This window comes from Anopheles arabiensis, chromosome 2 (genome assembly GCF_016920715.1).
Source record: "Anopheles arabiensis isolate DONGOLA chromosome 2, AaraD3, whole genome shotgun sequence".
NCBI classification, from domain to species: Eukaryota; Metazoa; Arthropoda; class Insecta; order Diptera; family Culicidae; genus Anopheles; species Anopheles arabiensis.
In genome coordinates, this window is record NC_053517.1 from 8,938,983 (window position 1) to 8,959,598 (window position 20,616).

The window sequence follows — 20,616 nt, forward strand, 5'->3', positions numbered from 1 at the left end:
CTGTCAAAAATTATAAAATGCCAAATAATTTCCCTTTATTCGAATGTTGAAAACTATAAAAAAAGTTTGAAACTTTTATATTCAGTCAGAATCATATCAAATAATTTATTTAATGTCTAAAACCACCCCCATACTTGAAAAATTACACGAAAATTAGTGACATTAGCAGGAAATCACGAGATTCGACCTACGCGGAATATGTGATATGTGGTATTTTTCGGACGTTTTCGGCCTGCATGTGCTTTTTAGCTGGCACATTTTTTCATACAAAAAAAAATCTGAAATTTTTCACAACAGGTCATGAGATTTTTGTGATTTTTCCAAAAACCGGTATTCCCATATAAACGCATGCTTTTTAATTGAATGTCAGCCAACTATCGAGCGTTCAACTAAAATGCATACCAACTAAAAAGCGTTCAACTTTTGAATTCTTACTGTATTTCTATTGGTAGCAAAAACCTTGTTTTTGAACATTTATTCTTACCATAATTTACACATATTAATATAAATTAACATTAATTAACAGCATTATATTAAATCAGTTGGTTTGCTATACCTGTGCTGTTATAAATAGTCTGATGCATGTACAAATCTGAATTGTACGGTCTAAATAACTGGGAAACCGAAATTTTTCTAATTTGAAATTAAAGCAACTTCATCGATTGGACGGTGTCTAAATTCGCATGAATTGTGAGCTAGTGGCGCCATCTATTAGATTATCCAAGACACCCACCATTACGTCTCATTTCAACACGCTTGAAATTCACCTCAGCGTAGAAATGTACCAACGGTATCTAATTCACCACAGAGAGATTTGCCCAATGCAACACATCTCTCGATAATGAAACAATTCCATGTATTCAGTGATGAACAGCACATTTTTATCATTTTTAGGGATTGCAAAATTAAGTGATAATTTTGCAATCGTCTTTGAAAAAACGATAATTCGAAGGCTTCAACTGTCAACCATTAGGAATGCGATTGAGCGCTTGTCAGCCCGACAGACCATGATGGCGTGCGGTGCAGTGGTACGACCTGCCCAGACACACTTTGCCTTTGCTCGCTGAGAAAGGAGTTGTCCGTGTGCGAAAAATCTGTGGAAAATTATGCAATTTGCATCACGATTTTCGCACCGTACGCGGTCGTAAAGTGCGACAACGGGCGTCGGAAGATGTCGTGCGTGTGACTGTCGTGAAGTGTGGGCTCGAAACGGTAAATTAGTGGCCGAAAAATTGGTCGAAAAAGTAGTGTGTGGTAGTTACGTTCTTTCTTTTTTTTTGTTGGTATGGTGTATGTACGCTTGAGTGTGTATGCGTGTGCGTCAGAGTGAAGGGGAAGGAAGGAAAGCTTGCATGAGAGCGTGGCTGCGCTGGTGTGTGTGTGTTTGTGTGTGTATGCGTATGTGTGTGTGTGCGAGCGCATCGTGCGCAGCAAATGGTACAATTCATCTCGTTTTTCAATGTGTTCTCTCTTGCCGTTGTTCGTTCACCGTCCGTCGGTCGTGGTCGTGGATGTGAAAATTGTGTGGAAACAGTGCTCTGGTGCTGCTGCTAGGATGGATTGGTAAAGTCAGGATTGTTCAACAGCAGCAGAAGTAAGCGTCAAGGGGTGGGAAGTGCCCTGTCTGCATGAAGGGAGAAAGGATCCACATTAAAATCTCCCCGCTGCCTTGACGAAGCAAAGGTATTTTGCTGGATGAACGGTAGGGTGATTACGGTGGAGGGTAGCAGCAGCAGCAGCAGCAGCAGCAGCAGCAGCAGCAGCAAGCCAGCAGCCAGCAGCCGGCGGAAGAAAACAGAGCCGAACGAAGCAAAGAAGGGAGGCGGAGAAGAGCGCAGCTGAAAAAAAGGAGAGCTGATTTAAACATTAAAAATGGCCGCATCGCAGGAACCACAACAACATTGTCACTGCAAACGTCACTGCCTGCTTTGAGCGAAAATCCATCTCACAGCCCACCACCACCGAGAAGCGCAGGCACAAATTCTCTTTGTTTGTGGCTGTGTGGCCGTGCGGTGCTGCCAAATAAAACAAAACGGAAACGCAGCAGCAGCAGCGGCATTGGTTGTGTGTTTTAGAGAAACAAAAAAAAGCTATAAAAAAACAACGTATGCATTCAACGTTGTACACCAACCCGTGCGTGCCAATGGATTAAAAAGGGAAGGCAAAAAATAGGCCCAAAACCTCAGGGCAGACGGCGACGGTGTAGCGAAAAAAATACACAAGGCAAATTATAAATGAGCACACGCAACAAAAAAAAAAAAAAACACAAAAGAAAACGCCAAGAAACAGGAAACACATATGCAAAAACTCCGTCATCAGCATCATTGTGTGTCGCGTGTGTGTGCGCGCGCTGGGCACAGGTACGCTGCCAACAAAGAGGAAGTGTGCGTGTGCGTGAAGCACACTATCCTTTTTCCTATTGTGAATGGATTGTTTATTTTCTTCTTTATGTGTTCCCTATGTTGCAAACGCTCTCCCGTGCACAATACGCACACACACGCTTGATGACGTCTGGGTGTAGGCGGGTGTCGTCGACTCCCCACCACTCCCGGGAGGATTCCCTTTTTGGTCCCGTGCCATCGTTTGCTGCTTCGTTGCGATTTAGAGCCTGAAAACGGGGTCCCAGCAACCTTTGCTGCTGCCGATCATCCACACACTTTCACACATGTTCGTGTGTACGTGCGTGCGTGAGTGCGGTGGAATTGGTTGCGGTTTTCCCGTTGTACAAGCAAAAAGGATACACGTCGCACGGTAGAGTCAATGGCATCGCAGCAGGTCGGGACGCGCAATTATAATTAGGCACGCAACAAAGAAACCGTTCCGAATCTGTCTCCGTCTTCTGTGTTCTGCCCCTTTGCATCGAGCTGCTAGCACCATCTACAAAACAAAGTTTTCTGCAGATACCGTCTTTCTGGGAACATTTCCCAACTGCCGGAGCAAAACGTATCCTTTCTGTGCTGTGGTGGTTTGTGGTTAAAAGGCAGATGAGTGTGAACACTGCTGTACTCCGCTGGCATTATTGATTACAGCATTGTGTCATCTATATGTATAAGTGTGTGTGTGTGTGTTTGTGTATTTGTGTGAGTGTTTCTATTTTTCTCAACCGTGTATTTTCTCTTCCCTCTTGCACCAGGCCACAGGACATAGGGCGCCCAAATACGTATACTATCCCGGCAGGTGTGTAAGATCGGGAGCTGGAGGTATTGCTGGCAGTGAAGTGGACTACCGAAATACGCAGTGTTATATCCAATCACATAGCCAAGAATTCGAAGTAAAAAGTAAAGGGGAAAAAGCGCTACGGTACACCCTTAAAGTCATCGTCCCGAGCGCACAGTTTTCAGCTACAGCTAACAAACACAAAAAATGCATCAATAGTCGTGCAACAAATTTAAAGGAAGTGGTGTGTGGCCGTCTCTTCCCCTCCCCTCGCCCACAAAAATCCCTTTGTGCAGTCCCAGCTGTGTGTAATAGTGGCGAATTGTTGTGCCCGCTACTACTGCGACAAGGCAAACAACAACGACAACAAAAGGAAGCAATTTCAACCTCGGCCGAAGGAAAAGTTTCGCGTAAAACACGCGCTGCTGCTGCGTTTTTGGGTATCACCCCGCGCGTGTGTGTGTGCTTTTTTGTGTGTGTGTGATTGCGCTGCTTCCTTAACGCGCGTCAATCGAGCAAAATGCCGAGCGCTTCCTTCTCGTCGTCCCGATCGTACGTTCGCCGATCCCGGCGAAAGGGCAACCGAATACCGCTGCCATCGAGAACTTCCGGTAAGTAGCAGGTGGGAATATAAATCACAATAAAACAAAAAAGTTGCAGAATTTTCATTTTAGGATGTGAAGAAACACTTTCTCCTCTTTCCTCTCACGCCGTGCTCGCCACACTCGTGTCTCACGGTTTTTCCATATGGCACGGAGGATAGACGAGGTTGCTGTGGGATTCTCCTGTTGTTGCCTGCTCCATGGCCTGCTGTTGATGAGGAAAATGGAACGAAAGGAAAAAAAACGCACACACAAACATGTACAAAGAAAAGGGATGCTGTAAAATGGTGGCCCCCCGATAAGGGAAAATCGTCCACCCTGTGTAAAATTGTATTATGCACACTCATATTTTTCCGCCACATGTTTTTAGTGTACTGCTCCAGCAGATTTTATTTTTTGCTGGTTTTGCTAGTATTGCGTTTGCACTGTGCCAAGTCTAGAATTGGCCTCTTCTCGCCGTGTGCTGCATCACGTTTGATACTGCGACCAAAAGCATGTATCATGTGATCATTTTAATTGTTTCCATTCCTCTTTTCGTTTCGTTTATTGCATAAAAAATCTATGATGAACAATAATTAATGTTATTGATTTTTTAGTAATTAAAATTGGTTAGTCAGGCGATGGTGAAAATCCAACTCTTTAATACTAGCGACTTACCTAGCCAACAAGCGCATTAAAATTTGCTAGTCCTCCATTAGCCCTCCATTGCACTGAAGAAAAACATCCCTTGTGTCTTCCCCCTACTTGAAACTGTGCCGTTCTTCACCCCCCAAAACGCTTCAGTTTACGCTACATCCCATGGAAATGTGCTGGCGTTGCTGTGTGTGTACAAAACACCAGCAGCCGAAAACGGCTTTTCCGAGCCCAAAATAATCAACACCAAGTGTGTCTGTGTGCGCGCGCCCCAGTGCGTTTGTGTTTGCGTGTAAATGTGTAAACCCCGGTGCAAGCGAAGCGAACACGGAAAAACCTAGCGGTGGAGGGTACTAACGGGTAACAAAACGGAAAAAAAGAACTAGAAAATTTATTCAAATGATTGAACCGTTTTTCCCTCCCCCCCCGCCCACTTTCACTTTCACGAGCAATTCCCCGTGTGCGTCGTGTGTACAGTTAGCCGCCGGTGGTTGGATGCCGTTAAAGCGATATTGTAGAGGGTTCCGGTATTTTGGGCGGGGAGGGTGGGTGCGTGCGATGTTGCTGCTGCTGCTGCGGCGGCCTGCCAATGGGGGAGGAGGTAATTCTTGCCTTTACCGCTACCCGGGTGTGCCCTGTTTCAGCCCGTGATTGCAAAATCATAAGTGGAGCTATGAATGTTTGGTGATTGGTTCCGCTAATCCGGCATTCTACATGTGCATGTAATATATAGGCTGCGCAGTTGTGTACTACTTTACTGCACGTGAGATGAGTATGATTTTGTTTTGTTATTGTAATAACAATTAGCTTAATATATTCGTTTATTTTTAGCTTCACCTGAAAGTTGTCCTAATACGTCAGCAAGAGATGAAATCTGTGCGACACACATACGCAAGGCATGGGGCGACGGGAGACGGGGTACGGGGATTAATAACCGTTTGTCATAAAAATGGCTTAAGCACGCTCGCGGTCAGCGAAACACCCAACACGACGCGACGGATCTAAATCTGCACGGATTTTAAATTTAGAGCTGCAACGGCAGTAGAAACGAACCGAACCTCGTTGGTTGTGGTGCATCCTTTTTGTCGTGTTTTTTGCCATCATATTTGGGGCTCCGAAAGGAAATGCTTTTCGCTAGCGGAAGACTGTTGTAAAGTGCGGTAGTGGATTGAATTGTAACAAACCATTCGCATATTTCGCCTGTTGGTAATCATTAACATGGGATTTAGCTCGAATGAAGTAGCTTGTGTGCACAGTGTAAGCCCTTTGCTACCTTTTAGGGTTTGTTCTCACCACAGCTTTAACGTTTGCTAGGCTCACGAAACGTGGGCCTGTGTATCATTATTAATAGCTTCCGGAGAGTGAGCAAAGGGGGCAAAGGGCCACCGTCGTACTATAAACGCACTCACGCACGTTCACACCCCTCCCGAAACATGGGATTCAGACAAACACGGTGCAATGCAAGCGCATACAGCACATACACACACGCAGACAGCAACACGAATGAGATGCTGTGCGCCGTGCGGTCGTCGTCTTCAGGGTGGGGGAGCGTTCCACACCAACTCGAGCCAAGGTGGAAGGTGGTCGACCGGAAAGAAACTGTGTGGGCGCACGGAGAACACCATCTTCGGACCCCGCTGGTCGGTTTTTGTGTGTGTACAGAAATAAATTCTAACTACTGAAGAAGGGCGCACTCTCTCTCTCTCCGTCGTCGTCTCCATCGTTTGACGGTATTCATACGTTTTTCCTTTCCAAAAAAACGCGCATACGGCGGTAAGGGGTGGGAAAGGCAAGTCGAACAGGCTGAAAATATCCCTCCCGACACGACATTTGTTCCATCGGAGGAGGATCGTCGGATAAATCGGTCGCCGCGGCGGCGGTGTAGATCACTTTCTCCCGAACGCGACGGTGTTTTGCTCGATCGCGTCTTCCCCGTACACCCTCCAAACCGCTTCAGTCCAGTCCAGGAGGAAGTAATGAGGACGATGAATGAGTAGAAACCGGAGAGGAATGTCACCGCTGGTCGAGGTGTCCCGTGGGATGATGTTATTTTAATCCAGAAAAGAAATAATTGCTGTTAGGGGAAATTGGTCTATCATTTCACCAATGTTCTATTCAATGTTCTTACACAGATTCAGTTCAGAATCGTCAGCCTAACTTTTGAAGAGTCATTTTTTGTTATGCCTTTGTTTGTATGACTTCAAAACGGTTAAATTCTGTATACTAATAATAGGTGAACCAACTGAAAACTAATACTACTCTCTTCTCTCCCTTTCCAGCAATCTGCGAACAGAACATTCCAGCACCGAACGTCGGTGCAGCCTTGTCGTCCAATGGCGGTGGCAGCAGTGGCGGAGCGGGCAGCGGTCCGGCCGTGACGGCAGCAGCCCCACCGACAGCCGGCACCGGGCCCACGACAGCCGTCAGCACCACAATCAACAGCACCACCACTAGCAGTACCTCCGTCAGCTCGTCCACATCCAACGCTCCTTCCACGTCCTCGTCCGCGTCGTCTTCGGCCACGTGCTCATCGTCCGCATCGACAAGCTCCGCCTCAACGGCACTAGCGACAGCCGGCAGCAGTGTGACTTCCATCAACGGCATCATGTCCGTTGCATCCTCGTCCTCCTCCTCGGCCACCTCATCCTCGTCCATGATGGCGCCGCCCCCCGGTGTCTGCACATCGGCGGCAGGGATGGGCGGCTTCGGTGGCGGCAGCTTCAGCGCCAGCTCCACAACCAACGCGGAGCTGGTCGGTCCACTGGGGATGGGCTGCGGTTCCGGTGCCGCTGGAACCTCGTCCTCCACGACCACCTCGTCGCAGTGTCTGTCGGCGATATCGGCTTCACTGTACGCGATCGTCGGATCGGGCACTACTGGGGCTGCTTCCTCCTCAGGCGTCGCCACGTCGTCGTCCGCGTTCGGCGGTTCCAGCACTTCCTCCTCCACTTCCATATCAGGGACGGCCGGAGCGGCCGGCACGTCGACGTGCGGACTGGCCGGCACCGTATCCTCTGTGACACTGTCGGAGGTGAAGCAGAGCTCCAACTCGCCATACGATCTGCGCAAAAAGTCCCCACTGACGGCGCAAGACTCTGCTAGCGGTGGTGGAACTGGCGCAGGAGGAGGTGGTGGAGGAGGAGGAGGAGGAGGCGGATGGTTAGCAGGAGGAGGAGGCGTGGGTGGTGGTAACGGTCCAGCAACGTCTACCTCGTCCACGGCATCGTCCTCCGGTGCGTTGGCAGGCAACTCGTCGTCGGCCGGATGTTCCTCGTCCAGTGCCGGCCCGTCCGCACCGTTCGGCCTAGGGTGTGGCGTGGCATCTTCCTCCTCATCTAGTATTAGTGGCAACAGCTGCTCGCCAGCTGGCAGTGGCGGCAATGGCGGCAATCTGCTCCTTCACCATCACCATCACCATCAGCAACAGCAGCAACAGCAGCAGCAACAGCAGTATCAGTCCTCGGGCGGGTACGATCCGAACGCGGCCGCCTACATGCTGCCGGCCCGCAAGCGTCCCCGGCGCACGTACTCGAACAGCAACGAGGTCGGCACGTCGATGGCAGCGGCCACCATGCCCCAGCAGCCGACGGCGGCCGCCGCCGCACTGCTTGCCGCGACGGGCGGCGGCTCGTCCGCCTCCTCCTCCGTTGCCTGCCGGCCGGCGGCGACCGCGGCCGTGGTGGCGCTCACCTCTCCGGCCACCCCGTCGCCGCCGATGGCGACCGCGTCGGTGGCGATGGCGGGCACGATGTGTATGCAGTCGGCGGCCCACTACCTGCAGTACGAGATGCCGGACGAGGTGCTGCTCACGATCTTCTCCTACCTGTACGAGCAGGATCTCTGCAGGGTGGCGCTCGTCTGCAAGCGCTTCCAGACGATCGCGAACGACAAGGAGCTGTGGAAGCGCCTGTACCAGAACGTGTACGAGTACGATTTGCCGCTGTTCAACCCGGAGCCGTGGAAGTTTGTGTTCGTGAAGCCGGACGAGGCGGACTACGCGAACCCGTGGAAGGAGAGCTTCCGGCAGCTGTACCGGGGCATACACGTGCGGCCCGGCTACCAGGACCGGCGGTACCAGGGGCGCACGATCGCGTACTTCAACACGGTGCAGGGCGCGCTGGACTATGCGGACGAGAAGAACACGGCCGGCGGCAACAGTGGCGGCACAGCGGCGGGCGGCAACAGCGGCGGCAGTAACGGTGGCGCTAGCGGGAACGGAAACAATGGTATGGGCGGTAACAACAACAACAACGGTGATGATATCGGAGCAGCTGCTGGAGGAGCCGCCACCGCCGGAGGTGTAGCAGGCGTTGGTGAGACGCTGGCGACCGGTAGCTTAATATTCCTGCACAGCGGCACGTACCGGGGCGAGCTTCTGGTGATCGATTCGGACGTGGCGCTGATCGGGGCGGCCCCGGGCAACGTGGCCGAGTCGATCATTCTCGAGCGGGAGTCCGAATCGACGGTAATGTTTGTGGAGGGCGCCAAGCATGCGTACATCGGGCATATGACGTTAAAGTTTTCGCCGGACGTTACGTCAACGGTGCCGCACCACAAGCACTACTGTCTGGAGGTGAGCGACAACTGCAGCCCCACGATCGATCACTGCATCATCCGGAGTACATCGGTTGGTAAGTGTTATATACTGTCTCTCGCATCGATCGCTATTAGACCGTGAGCACCGTTGACCGATTTGTCTCCTTCCCTTTTCTACGTACAGTTGGAGCCGCTGTTTGTGTGATCGGCGTCGGTGCCAATCCGCTGATCAAGTACTGCGACATCAGCGACTGCGAGAACGTGGGCCTGTACGTGACGGACTACGCGCAGGGCACGTACGAGCACAACGAGATCAGCCGGAATGCGCTGGCCGGCATCTGGGTGAAGAACTACGCTAGTCCAATCATGCGCGAAAACCACATCCACCACGGGCGCGACGTGGGCATCTTTACATTCGACAATGGCATGGTACGCTGGCCGTCGCTTGTGGCCCTTTCTCTGTCGATTCCTCTAACACACGTTCCTGTTTTTTTTTGTTTCCAGGGTTACTTTGAGAAGAATGACATCCACAACAACCGAATAGCGGGCTTTGAGGTGAAGGCGGGCGCCAACCCAACCGTGGTGAAGTGCGAGATACACCACGGCCAAACCGGTGGCATCTACGTGCACGAGAACGGGCTGGGCCAGTTTATTGAGAACAAAATCCATTCCAACAATTTTGCGGGTAAGTTCAAGCGGCCACAGGAAGATGATCTGGGGTTTGCTTTAGTGATGGGAAATATTAAGTTTTTATCGCAATCGATTCCGGCTAGCTCCGAAGTTTTCTGGAATCGATTCCGGATAGTAGGTCTTGAATCGACTCCGGAATCAGAATCGGTTCCGGAATCGAAATCGGTTCCGGAATCGGAATCAGTTCCGGAGTCGAAATCGGCTCCGGAATCGGTTCCGGAATCGATATAAGTTCCGGAATCGAAATTGGCTCCGGAATCGGAATTGACTTCGACTTCGGAGTGCGGTTTCGGCATCTCCATAAGCATAGGCATTTGAATCCAATGATGATCCGTATGGTCCTTGATGGTCCGTGTAAATAGCCACAAATAATCAAAATTTGCTTGTAAACGATTCATTCTCATGGAGATTCCCGGAATGATTTCGCTTCTGAAATTTCTTATTTGAATTCAAGAACTGATTCTTATTTCAGAGCTAATTCCATTTCTGGAGTCAATTCTGATTCCGTTATCGGGGCAAATTACGTTACCGGGGGAGCTGATTACCAGGTCGATTCCGATTCCGGAGCTGAGTCCAAAGCCGATTCTGAAGCCGATTTCAATCGCGGAATCGATTCTGAAATCGACTCCGAAATCGGCTCCGGAATCGGCTCCGGAATCAGCTCCGGAATCGATTCCAGAATATGCTTCGGAATTGACTTCGGAATCGACTTCGGAATCGTAATTGATTCCAATATCGGACTTGATTCCAACATAGGAATCTACTCCAGAATCGGCTCCGGAATCGACTCCGGAATCGGAATCGGTTCCAACATTGGAATCGGTTATGAAATTAATTCCGAACACGGAATCGGAAATGGATAGAGCCGATTTCGAGCTCCCACCACTAGTTTGCTGTGACAAGCAATTCGATTATTTGACTCGTAATTTGTGTCTATCCTCTCCCCCGTGCACAGGTGTGTGGATTACGTCGAACAGCAATCCCACGATCAGAAAGAATGAGATCTACAACGGGCACCAGGGCGGCGTGTACATCTTCGGCGAGGGGCGCGGACTGATCGAGCACAACAACATCTACGGCAATGCGCTGGCCGGCATACAGATACGCACGACGAGCGATCCGATCGTGCGGCACAACAAGATCCACCACGGCCAGCACGGCGGCATCTACGTGCACGAGAAGGGGCAGGGGCTGATCGAGGAGAACGAGGTGTACGCGAACACGCTGGCGGGCGTGTGGATCACGACCGGCAGCACGCCGGTGCTGCGGCGGAACCGCATCCACTCGGGCAAGCAGGTCGGCGTGTACTTCTACGACAACGGGCACGGCAAGCTGGAGGACAACGACATCTTCAACCATCTGTACTCGGGCGTGCAGATCCGCACCGGCAGCAATCCGGTGATACGGGGCAACAAGATCTGGGGCGGCCAGAACGGGGGCGTGCTGGTGTACAACGGGGGGCTCGGGCTGCTCGAGCAGAACGAAATCTTCGACAACGCGATGGCGGGCGTGTGGATCAAGACCGACTCGAACCCGACGCTGCGGCGGAACAAGATCTACGACGGGCGGGACGGTGGCATCTGCATCTTCAACGGGGGCAAGGGCATCCTGGAGGAGAACGACATCTTCCGCAACACGCAGGCGGGCGTGCTGATCTCGACCCAGAGCCACCCGGTGCTGAAGCGCAACCGGATCTTCGACGGGCTGGCGGCGGGCGTCGAGATCACCAACAACGCGACCGCGACGCTCGAGTACAACCAGATCTTCAACAACAAGTTCGGCGGCCTGTGCCTGGCGAGCGGCGTGCAGCCGATCGTGGGCGGGAACAAGATCTTCAACAACCAGGACGAGGTGGAGAAGGCGGTGTCGGGCGGGCAGTGTTTGTACAAGATTTCGTCCTACACCTCGTTCCCGATGCATGATTTCTACCGCTGCCATACGTGCAATACCACCGATCGCAACGCAATCTGTGTGAATTGCATCAAAACGTGCCACTCCGGTCATGACGTTGAGTTTATACGCCATGATAGGTAAGTGTGTGTGTGTAGGTTTGGTTTGTTTTAGAAGAAGCTAAATGTACGAATCTTATCGTTTGTTTCAGATTTTTCTGCGACTGCGGTGCCGGTACGCTGACCAACCAGTGCCAGCTACAGGGCGAACCGACGCAGGACACCGACACGCTGTACGATTCGGCGGCGCCGATGGAATCCCACACGCTGATGGTGAATTAGAAACGCCCAGGGTGCAGGGTGTGCAGAAACACATTTCTCGGGCCGAACAAAACAAACACAACAGAGTGTGTACAGAATGGGGAAAACCGAGAAACGAGTCTAGTGGGCTTTTTTTCTAAAAGGATAACGGTGAATAGCGGCTTGCCTCCGCCTTTGCTGCGTCGCCTTGTCCGTCGTGCGCTGGAAAATGGAACTGTTCTGCTGATATCGATCACTTTAAACAAATCACGGCAATCACTTTAAGTAAGGGAGCCAAGGTTCCCGCCGACCCGGTACACTGGATGGTACGCACCCTGGCGGTGGCCACCAATACATACGCGGGGTTGGCGCGCACATGGTTCGAAGCAATTGCGCAGCGTAATAAGCGATAGTATTTTACTGTGTAAGGTTTTTTTTTGAGGAAAGGGGGGACAATTCATACGGATTTAAGGGGATGATTGTGCGCTTGTGTATGTGTGTGTGTGTGTGTCGGTATGTGTGTTTGCGTGTACGTGTGCGTCGTGTGTAAGCTCCTATATCTCGTGTCTGTGCTTGCGGCCATTTCAGTTTGTGCGTGTGTGTGTGCGTCAGTAGTAGTGTGTGTGTGCGTCGAGCGACTTTGTGTGTGTGTGTGTGCTGTACGTGTTCGAAAAAAAAAACGAAATTTTCCCCATGTTTTGAGGTAGTGCTCGTCACACACAGTAAACCATGAAAAATGAAAACACACCCCCAGACAATGCAAATGCCGCCTAGGAGAAAGGGTCCACTGCAGAGGGGTGGTCCAGCAGAGGGATTGCTCGGAGGGATTACAAGTATTATTGTGCGTTAGTTTAGGTTCTGTGCGACGAATATAGATTGATATCGTGTCTTCGTTCTGGTGGCTCGGATTGTGCAACTGATTTGGCCGGTACCTTTTCAGTGCTTTCTACTACTACACGCTACACACCTGCAGACGAAATCAATCTTGTCCGATGCAATCGAAGAAAATTGATATTAATTGCCACCTCCACTGGCTTGGGGGTGGGGTTTTGGGGCAGCAGTTCCGGCGTGGATGTCTCACCCCAGACCCCGAATTCGGGTGGATCATCCTGCTCACAGTCATATCATCATTACACTACTCATACTGTAAGCTTAAGCCATTCTTTGCTACGATACGGCAGCTCTCGGAAGGAATCGCTTCCTCTTCGCCTGTTCCTTTTATTTTGCGTGTTTTGTTTCGAGGAGCCGCTTTCGTCCAGCGAAAGCATTACTCCTCCGCCATAAATCGTTCGGTGTGTGAAGATTGAATTAGTTTAGGTTGTCTTGTCATAGTTAGTACGAACCACAGAGCAAGCAGCTGCTTGCTAGCCGAGCTGCTGCTGTTGCTGCTGTAGACACGCATACATTTAACTTTTCATTTGCTTTTTATTTCTTTCTTTGCTGTCTCACTTAACTTACCGGCACAAAAAAAAAAAGAAATAGCTAGCCTTTCATTGCTCGTAAAAAGACTGTTTTTTAACCCGGCAATTCGTACGTTCGTTTGCATCTTCCCGGAAAATCAAAACGATGGCAATCATATTTACACCTTGAAGTGGAACTTCTTCTGGCAAAAAGGGTTTTTCTTCCTGCACAAATTAAAAAAAGGATGCATATTTTCCTCTCCCGGCAGCTCTTAAAGACACTTCCCGTTTTAGTGTGTCTTGTGGGACAGGTTTTAGTGCACAAAAAGGAAACACAAAATGAACCCCTTTCTAAGTTGAACTACTAATTTACAAGTACAAACACACACACCCCACTGCTGCAAGATGGTGTTTTCAGAATTACAGTTATGCAGAAAATACCGAAACAAAAGGACTCCCCCGGGCTCCACAAACCACAAATTAAAAACTAACACACCCACACACACACACACATGCAAGTTCAAAGAGAATCCGAGATGATGGAGCCGAAGAACATACAATCCCGCGTCCCAGTGCATTTATCTGTGTTAGTACAGGATCTTATCGTATGATTCGTGATCGTATTTCTATTATTGTATTTCACCTACGGTATATATGTTAAAGCTAATCTCTAAATTATAGTCACGCGTCCTCTCCCCTCGTTTCCCACTTCTTCACTTCCTCTCGTCTGCTCCTGTATGATATTATTGTGTGCTCGCTGTTGTGCTCGTGCTCGTGTGACCCACATGTGGGGTTTTTTTTTAAATCACGACAAACAATTGATAGAGCAAAATGATAGAGATAACTGCGAGGAAAAACACGAAAAACAAATGAAAAAAAAAAAAACAAACAAACAAACTCAGCAGCATGATACTATTAGAGTAATGCAAAAGAAGAGCAAAAAAACATTAAGGCAGGCGCTTGATAAAACAAAACAAAACAAAAAACACGTAAAATCGAATGAATGTTTTCAGATGCTTTTGTTTCTTTTCTTTTTTAAATATTGCGTTACAATAATGAGTTTAGTTTAAGTGTCTGTGTCTATCTGTAGTCATCAGTCATCCCCGGGTGCAGATTGAACCTTCTTCTAACGCCCAGACCCCCGCCCAACACACAAACTGCTTTTGGTACATCGTCTACATAATCGTACTTGTAATTGGAATCAAGCGTGATTGTGCGTGTGTATGTGTGTGTGTGTGTGTGCGTGTACGTGTGTGAGAGTGTGTCTTAAGAGCGTGTACTCTTTTAAACAAATTCCATGTGTTTAGCGTCTTAATTTAGTAAAAGGGGTGGGGGTCGAATGATGAGGGAATTGAGAGATGAAGCTGGGAGGGAGGAATGAAGGGTAAGGGAATATGTGTGCGTGCGTGTGTGTGCGTGTGTGTGTATCGTTGTAATTGTATAAATTATTATCACGCGTATATCGTCGTTTAGGTTATAAAACACTTTTTTTATTATTATTAGATCTATAGTTTACCACCACTCGGCGCTCTCATTTTATTACGTTAGGAAAACAAAAAACACATATTTATAGGATCGAATTATAGTTTTAATAACAAAGCCGCGTAACAAATGTACGTATATTATACACACCCACACAGACACACTATTGGACATATGGCGCGATCAAATACTACCGTAGGGCGGTAGCGCCTACTCCCTCCCGGGCGTGCGTACACTGCTGAGCCTTGCCCCATGCCATCATCCTTCCCGCGGCACACGTGTACACGGATTGTCTCTCTAAAAACAAAATGCTACAAACACAGCTGCGTGTGTGTATGTGTGTATTAATATTTTATTACTTGGTAGTGTAAGTCTCTCGCAACAATAACAAAACACACACGTGTCGTAGTCGCAATGATGGATGGGTGCGGCCAGCAGCAAGCCACTAGTGCGTACGCTCTGGAGTGCGCGTGCTACTAAACGGCCTACTAGGAGTAGGATTGCTCGCAGTATGTGTTTTTGGAAAGTACGCTATAACAACAACAACAACAACAACAACAAAAGGGATAACTTTATTATCGATTCATTTTTAATGCCTATATAAAGTACAGTTGTATGAGAATTTTGAGTTTTGTTTTGTTTTTCTTTTCTATTGATTGGGAAATGGTGGGGCGGTGGGGAATTGTTTATGTTTTATTTTCGTTTTTATTTTCTCCATCCAGGTTCGGGAAAGCAAGAAACAGATTGAAAGAAAATGAAATTGAATAAAAACCGAACAAAACACCCTGGAATGAGCAAAGAGGGCAGGTGCACAACACACAGTATTATCACCAGTAGTCTCTTCTCGCCATGTGTAACCAATACCAGACCGGTCTGGGGAGGAGAACCAATCGCCAATGCTCCCTCTATTCTCGAACAAACCCAAAAAACACACAAGGCAGCGCGAAACGGGGAAGTTCGATCAGCGATTAGCGTTAAGACAAGCAATAAGCAATTCATTATCATCGGACACGATCGATCGATTTAAAACATTTAGACATGTAGGGGCAACATACATATTTACATATAAAAATACATTACAAAAATATATATATATGTCACATCGCACACAGGAAACGATGCTAATGGAAACTATTTTGATTTAACGAAGTTAATACATGATAACGAATGGGGAAGACCAGTACACCAGAAAAGAAGCAGCGCGCAATCGATCGATGACGGATCGAATGATGATCGTACAATTAGGAAACGCGATCTTTTCTTTTCGTACTCGATGAGCGAAACAAATGACGTGGAATGTTCCAGCTCTGAACTTGACGGATATACGAAAAACATTAAAATCAAGCACATACTATCAGCATATTGGAAGACGGGTGCAACAAAATCATTCTCAACCTTTTGGTTCGTTGCGTTGCTTGACTGAACAACATAAATTAACACACACACATACACACACATTCACAATTTGGTACTAATTTATGCAACGCGGGTCTCTCGTACTAATGTTAGAAATATAGTAAACAAAACAAAACAAAAAATCCATGTCAGTTACACTAATGCACCAATGCTGAGAGAGGAGAATGCTGCAGAGCTAACAAACGCTATCCACGACTGTGTAAATACAACTCTTCGTTAGAGATAGTGAATTAAATCTATCACAATGTGCGCAATATCACCACATTTTAATTGAACGGGTGTTGGAAAGCGAATTGTGAACCGAACCCCGGAAGTATTATAAATCCACACACACAAAAAAATGAAGTAAAAAACAGAACTACAATGCAATGTCCAAAATCTCTGTCTCTATTACTCTCTCTCTAACACACTATCTTTCGCGGATTTTCTATACTTCCTTCCTCCCTTTTCCCTGCAATTGTAAATGTGAATTTTTTGTTCGTTTTTGTTTGTAAGGAAGCCAGTATCCTTATCCCAACAAAGTTCTTACAAAGATTAGTTGGTGCGGAATTAGTGTGAGCGTAAGAAGCATCGTAGCAGATTAATACGTCACATTAAGCAGCACAATTGGCGTTCCAACCAGTTCGTACTATAATATTGCAACAGGTTAAAGAGTGTAGGAATTGCGATAAAAAAAAACCCGTTTAGAGTCAAAGGACACAGGACTGGAAGACGGAATATAAGAGCGTGGAACCCTATTTGCAACTCGTTTTGGTGTGTAACACGTAAAGAATATAAAGTAAAGTTTGGCGTTTTTTAAACTCTAATAAACTCCCCCAGTAGCTCACCCCCTAATTCCCCTTCCAAATTCATACAAAACACAATAACTTGCATGGGAAATTCGAAAAAAAAGCTCACACTTTGGAAGTTTGCAATTTAGGGAAGAAACAACAATTCGCTTCGGTACTGCATTCATATTGGGAGAAAAACCCTGCAAAAAAACGATGTTTGGAGCGCAAGCGTGAACAATTGATGGGACAGCAAATAAGTACACTAAACTAAACTACCGAAACTAAACAACTACTAATCATAACGAAAGTGAAAGAGGAAAGCACGTGGTGCGCAACACCGAACACCGGTGGTAGTAACGGATATTCGTAACGAACGGATGCGCATGTGGTGCAAAGAAATATCTTACAAACAAGAATGAAAAGTAGTTAAGCTTATAACAATATAAAATGGAAACAAAATATTACCATTTGCGGTGGGTGTGGCGACAGACAGATCTCGCATCGGCGACAGAGCCTCTCCAAAGCAGCCAACAATTTAAGAGAGAGAGAGAGAGAGAGAGAAGAAGAGAGAAAGGGCGAGAGAGGAGGAGAGAGAGAGAGAGAGACAGAACGCCAGACTCAACAGGAAGACTTGATATAGTAGAATTAAACAAAAAACGAAAGAAAACTGATAAGGAAAGAAGGGAAAACGCTAAAGAAAGGCATCTGAGACGGCAGGAGAGGAAAAATCGCTCTAATTGATCTTTATTATAAAAAAAACCAATGGGAAGGTGTGATTGATTAAATTGTGTTTATTTGTGTGTCTGATGAATATTTAAAGAACAAAAGTAAAATCAATAAGCGAAGAAGAAACAGAAGAAAAAGAAGAAGATAGAGAAGAAAAAGAAGAAGAAGAAGAAAAAGAAGAAGAAGAAGAAAAAGAAGAAGAAGAAGAAAAAGAAGAAGAAGAAAAAAAGGAGAAGAATGATAAAAATATAAGAAGAATAAGAATAAGAAGAAGAAGAAGAAGAAGAAGAAGAAGAACAACAACAAGAAGAAAAAGGAGGAGAAGAAGAAGGAGAGAATCAAGTTGCAAACTAGTAACAAAGATAAAAGCAAGAGAAAGCTGTAATAGTAAACGAAAAAAAGCCAATGGGTAAATGAAACAGCATTAATAAAATCGTACATCTTAAAAAAAGAGAGAAAAATGCCGAACAGAAGAAGAACCAAATCAGCTCCTATCAGTAGCGTAGGAGAAAGCGAGGATAAAAGGAACGAAGAAAAAGGAGAGATGAATGAGGTATAAGCAAAGCAGAAATAAAACCAACAACCAAACAACACAACACAACAAAACTGATATTTATAAACTAAAGGAAAGCGAAAACTTAAATAAATGTAAATTGTACTTGGTTCGAGTTTTATTGCAAACGAGCTCGAGTTCCGGAAAGAAGAAGTCCCGCAATTTTACAGTTCCTCCCTAGAGGGCGCTTCGGTTGCGGGTTGCTTTCGGTCCACTTTCCCGCCCCTCAGCACGGCCAGCGTGTCGGGCGTTAGCTTCACCCGTCCCAGCCACTGGTTGACGGGCGAGCCGAGCAGCAGCTGATCCGTCCCGGGGACGGGCATGGCCTGCGAGATGACATGGCTGGACGTGTCGTCGTTGTGCAGTGCCAGCACGATATTACCCTCCCAGTCCATCCGCAGCACGGTACCACGATCCGGGAACAGTGGCACCAGCCCCCCGAGGTGGCCAATATGATGCGTCACCCAGAGCGCAAAGTCACTGCCGGTCGCGTCGTACCACAGCCGGAACGGGGCCTCCACCAGCACGAACAAACGCACCAACAGCCGGCGCAAGTTCGGGAACGGTGCCAGCATCCCGACGAACGAGGGATTGCTCTCGTCGGCAGCAATGACCAGCCCGACCCAGAACCCGGTCGCATCACCGTTCAGATTGTCCACCGCACCGGGCAACCCGTCGACGAACACGTCGTGCGTGCCCACCTTCGGTCCCTTCAGGTAGTACCGCCGGATCAGCTGGCCACCGAGCTCGCCGACCAGCACGAAGCTTTCGTCCGGGCTGAGCACGACACCGTTCGCGCCGTACACCTCGTCGATCAGGACGCGGCTCCTGCCCTCGGCACGGGAGTAGTGGAGCAGCCGGCCGGACGGATTGCACAGCAGCGCCTGGATCGCGTCCTCGAAGATAAAGTCGGACGCCGTGTCCGACCAGTAGAAGTCACCGTTGCGCGCGACCGCCACCCCGTTCGGGATGTTCGGTTGGCGGGTGCGCAGCTTTCGGGCCGCCTCCGACGACGACGAAGACGATTGCTCTCGATCCTCCACGATGATGGCTTTGTCCTTCGGGACGAGCAGCTTCTTGTCGCCCGTTTTAATGTGCACCTGCCAGATGCCGAGGTACGGGTCGGCCACGATGAGATTGTTCCCTTTCGTATCGAAATCGAGCCCCAGCGGCCGTCCGCAGATCCGTTCCGAGTAGGTGCCGACTGAGAACAAGGGCAACAGCATTAACACCTTTTCCGCACGCTCATTCGCTCATCATCACAACACTTACCACAGTCCGGCCCGAGCTTGGCCACCGTGCGCACCGAGCCCTGGTCGCCCAGCTCCAGTATCTTGCCACCGTATACCGTAACGTAGGTAGCGTTACCGCGCACCGCAATCCCTTCCGGCTGCTGGAGGCCACCCTCGTGCAGCCGTTCCGCTCCGTTAAGCACCTGGTTCGGGGCCAGCACGCCGGCCAGCGGTCGGGCCGGCACGATGCTGATCGGCCTGAACGGGAACACCGTTTTCGGCGGCAGGCCGGGCAGAACGGCTATCAGCAACAGCACCACGCCCGTCTTGAACAGCTTACTCTTCAGTCCCATCTTTTTTTTCCAGAAAGAGGGTGAAGATTTGCCAAGCGAGCGAGTTTTATTCCACTGACACTATGCTCTATCCACACACTTTGTCCACCACCAACCGAAATACTGGTCACACTTTGTATTATTTTAGAAAAAGTAATAATTTCCAGTCCGCGAGCGTTCGCGTCCGTTACGTTCGGTGGTGCGTTTGCGTATAAAGTGCACAATGCTTACGCCAAATGGTAGGTCGCGCGAACGGTACGCGCAAGAGATGTTTATTTCGAACGAATTACATCATCCCGCTGTGCGCTGCGTTGTGGCTGTGTGTGGGATAAATAATCAAATCCAAATCGCCTTCGCGATTGAACTGTACAGACTGACTGACACCGAATCGACACCGTCGACGGTGGATCGCGCTGTAATGGTTCAACGGAAGAGGGTAGAAGCTTTTTTGGGTGGTCGATTAACGCAAACCAAAAAACTCCCGTGGTGGTAGTGATGGTGGTGTTGGTGCGTGCGTGTGTTGCTGTAATGTGTATTGGGGTGGAGGTTAAGCCAGGTTCTTGGTTACCAGACCACGAAGGAAAGTGGTGTCGAAGCGGATCGAAGAAGGCGACGATCGATCCTATACACGTAGCTTCAAGACGATGGGGTGTTCGTCGACAGACGAGAGGACGTTTTGTGTTCGACACCCCTGGCACCCAGAACGGGTTGGCTTTGCGCTGCATTGCACGCATAAGTTAGCCACGGGGTAACCGAACCGAAGAAGCAGCAGGTGTGTGTGTGTGTGTGCGTGCGTGTTTCTTCCTTGCGTTCCCTTTTGTTGCGTAAATCCTCTCTGCATCCCTCCCCCCTCATGCCTTTTCTTAGGAGAAAGACGCATCATTGTTTGGAAAGGGGTG

General features: G+C 48.7%; 2 protein-coding genes across 8 annotated transcripts; one reads left to right on the forward strand and one right to left on the reverse strand.

Moving 5' to 3' along the window:
- The first annotated feature begins 1,048 nt into the window (after positions 1-1,048).
- Positions 1,049-16,439, forward strand: LOC120902341 (F-box only protein 11). Of its 7 annotated transcripts, none has more exons than XM_040311052.1 (7): positions 1,049-1,249; positions 3,134-3,767; positions 6,671-9,022; positions 9,112-9,356; positions 9,432-9,612; positions 10,573-11,647; positions 11,719-16,439. In XM_040311052.1, the coding sequence occupies exons 2-7, from the start codon at positions 3,677-3,679 to the stop codon at positions 11,846-11,848; spliced, it is 4,074 nt and encodes a 1,357-aa protein (XP_040166986.1). In that variant the 5' UTR covers positions 1,049-1,249; positions 3,134-3,676; the 3' UTR covers positions 11,849-16,439. The 7 variants fall into 7 exon arrangements, with proteins under 7 accessions (XP_040166986.1, XP_040166961.1, XP_040166994.1 ...); XM_040311027.1 differs by having other exon boundaries at positions 1,049-1,212; XM_040311060.1 differs by lacking the exon at positions 1,049-1,249 and adding an exon at positions 1,529-1,594.
- Positions 16,440-18,247: 1,808 nt separating this feature from the next.
- On the reverse strand, positions 18,248-20,255 carry LOC120896458 (adipocyte plasma membrane-associated protein-like). The gene is made up of 2 exons (XM_040300588.1): positions 19,426-20,255; positions 18,248-19,357 (listed from the first exon to the last, which is right to left on the reverse strand). Exons 1-2 carry the CDS (start codon positions 19,736-19,738, stop codon positions 18,318-18,320), a joined length of 1,353 nt encoding a protein of 450 aa, XP_040156522.1. The 5' UTR covers positions 19,739-20,255; the 3' UTR covers positions 18,248-18,317.
- Between the last annotated feature and the right edge of the window lie 361 nt (positions 20,256-20,616).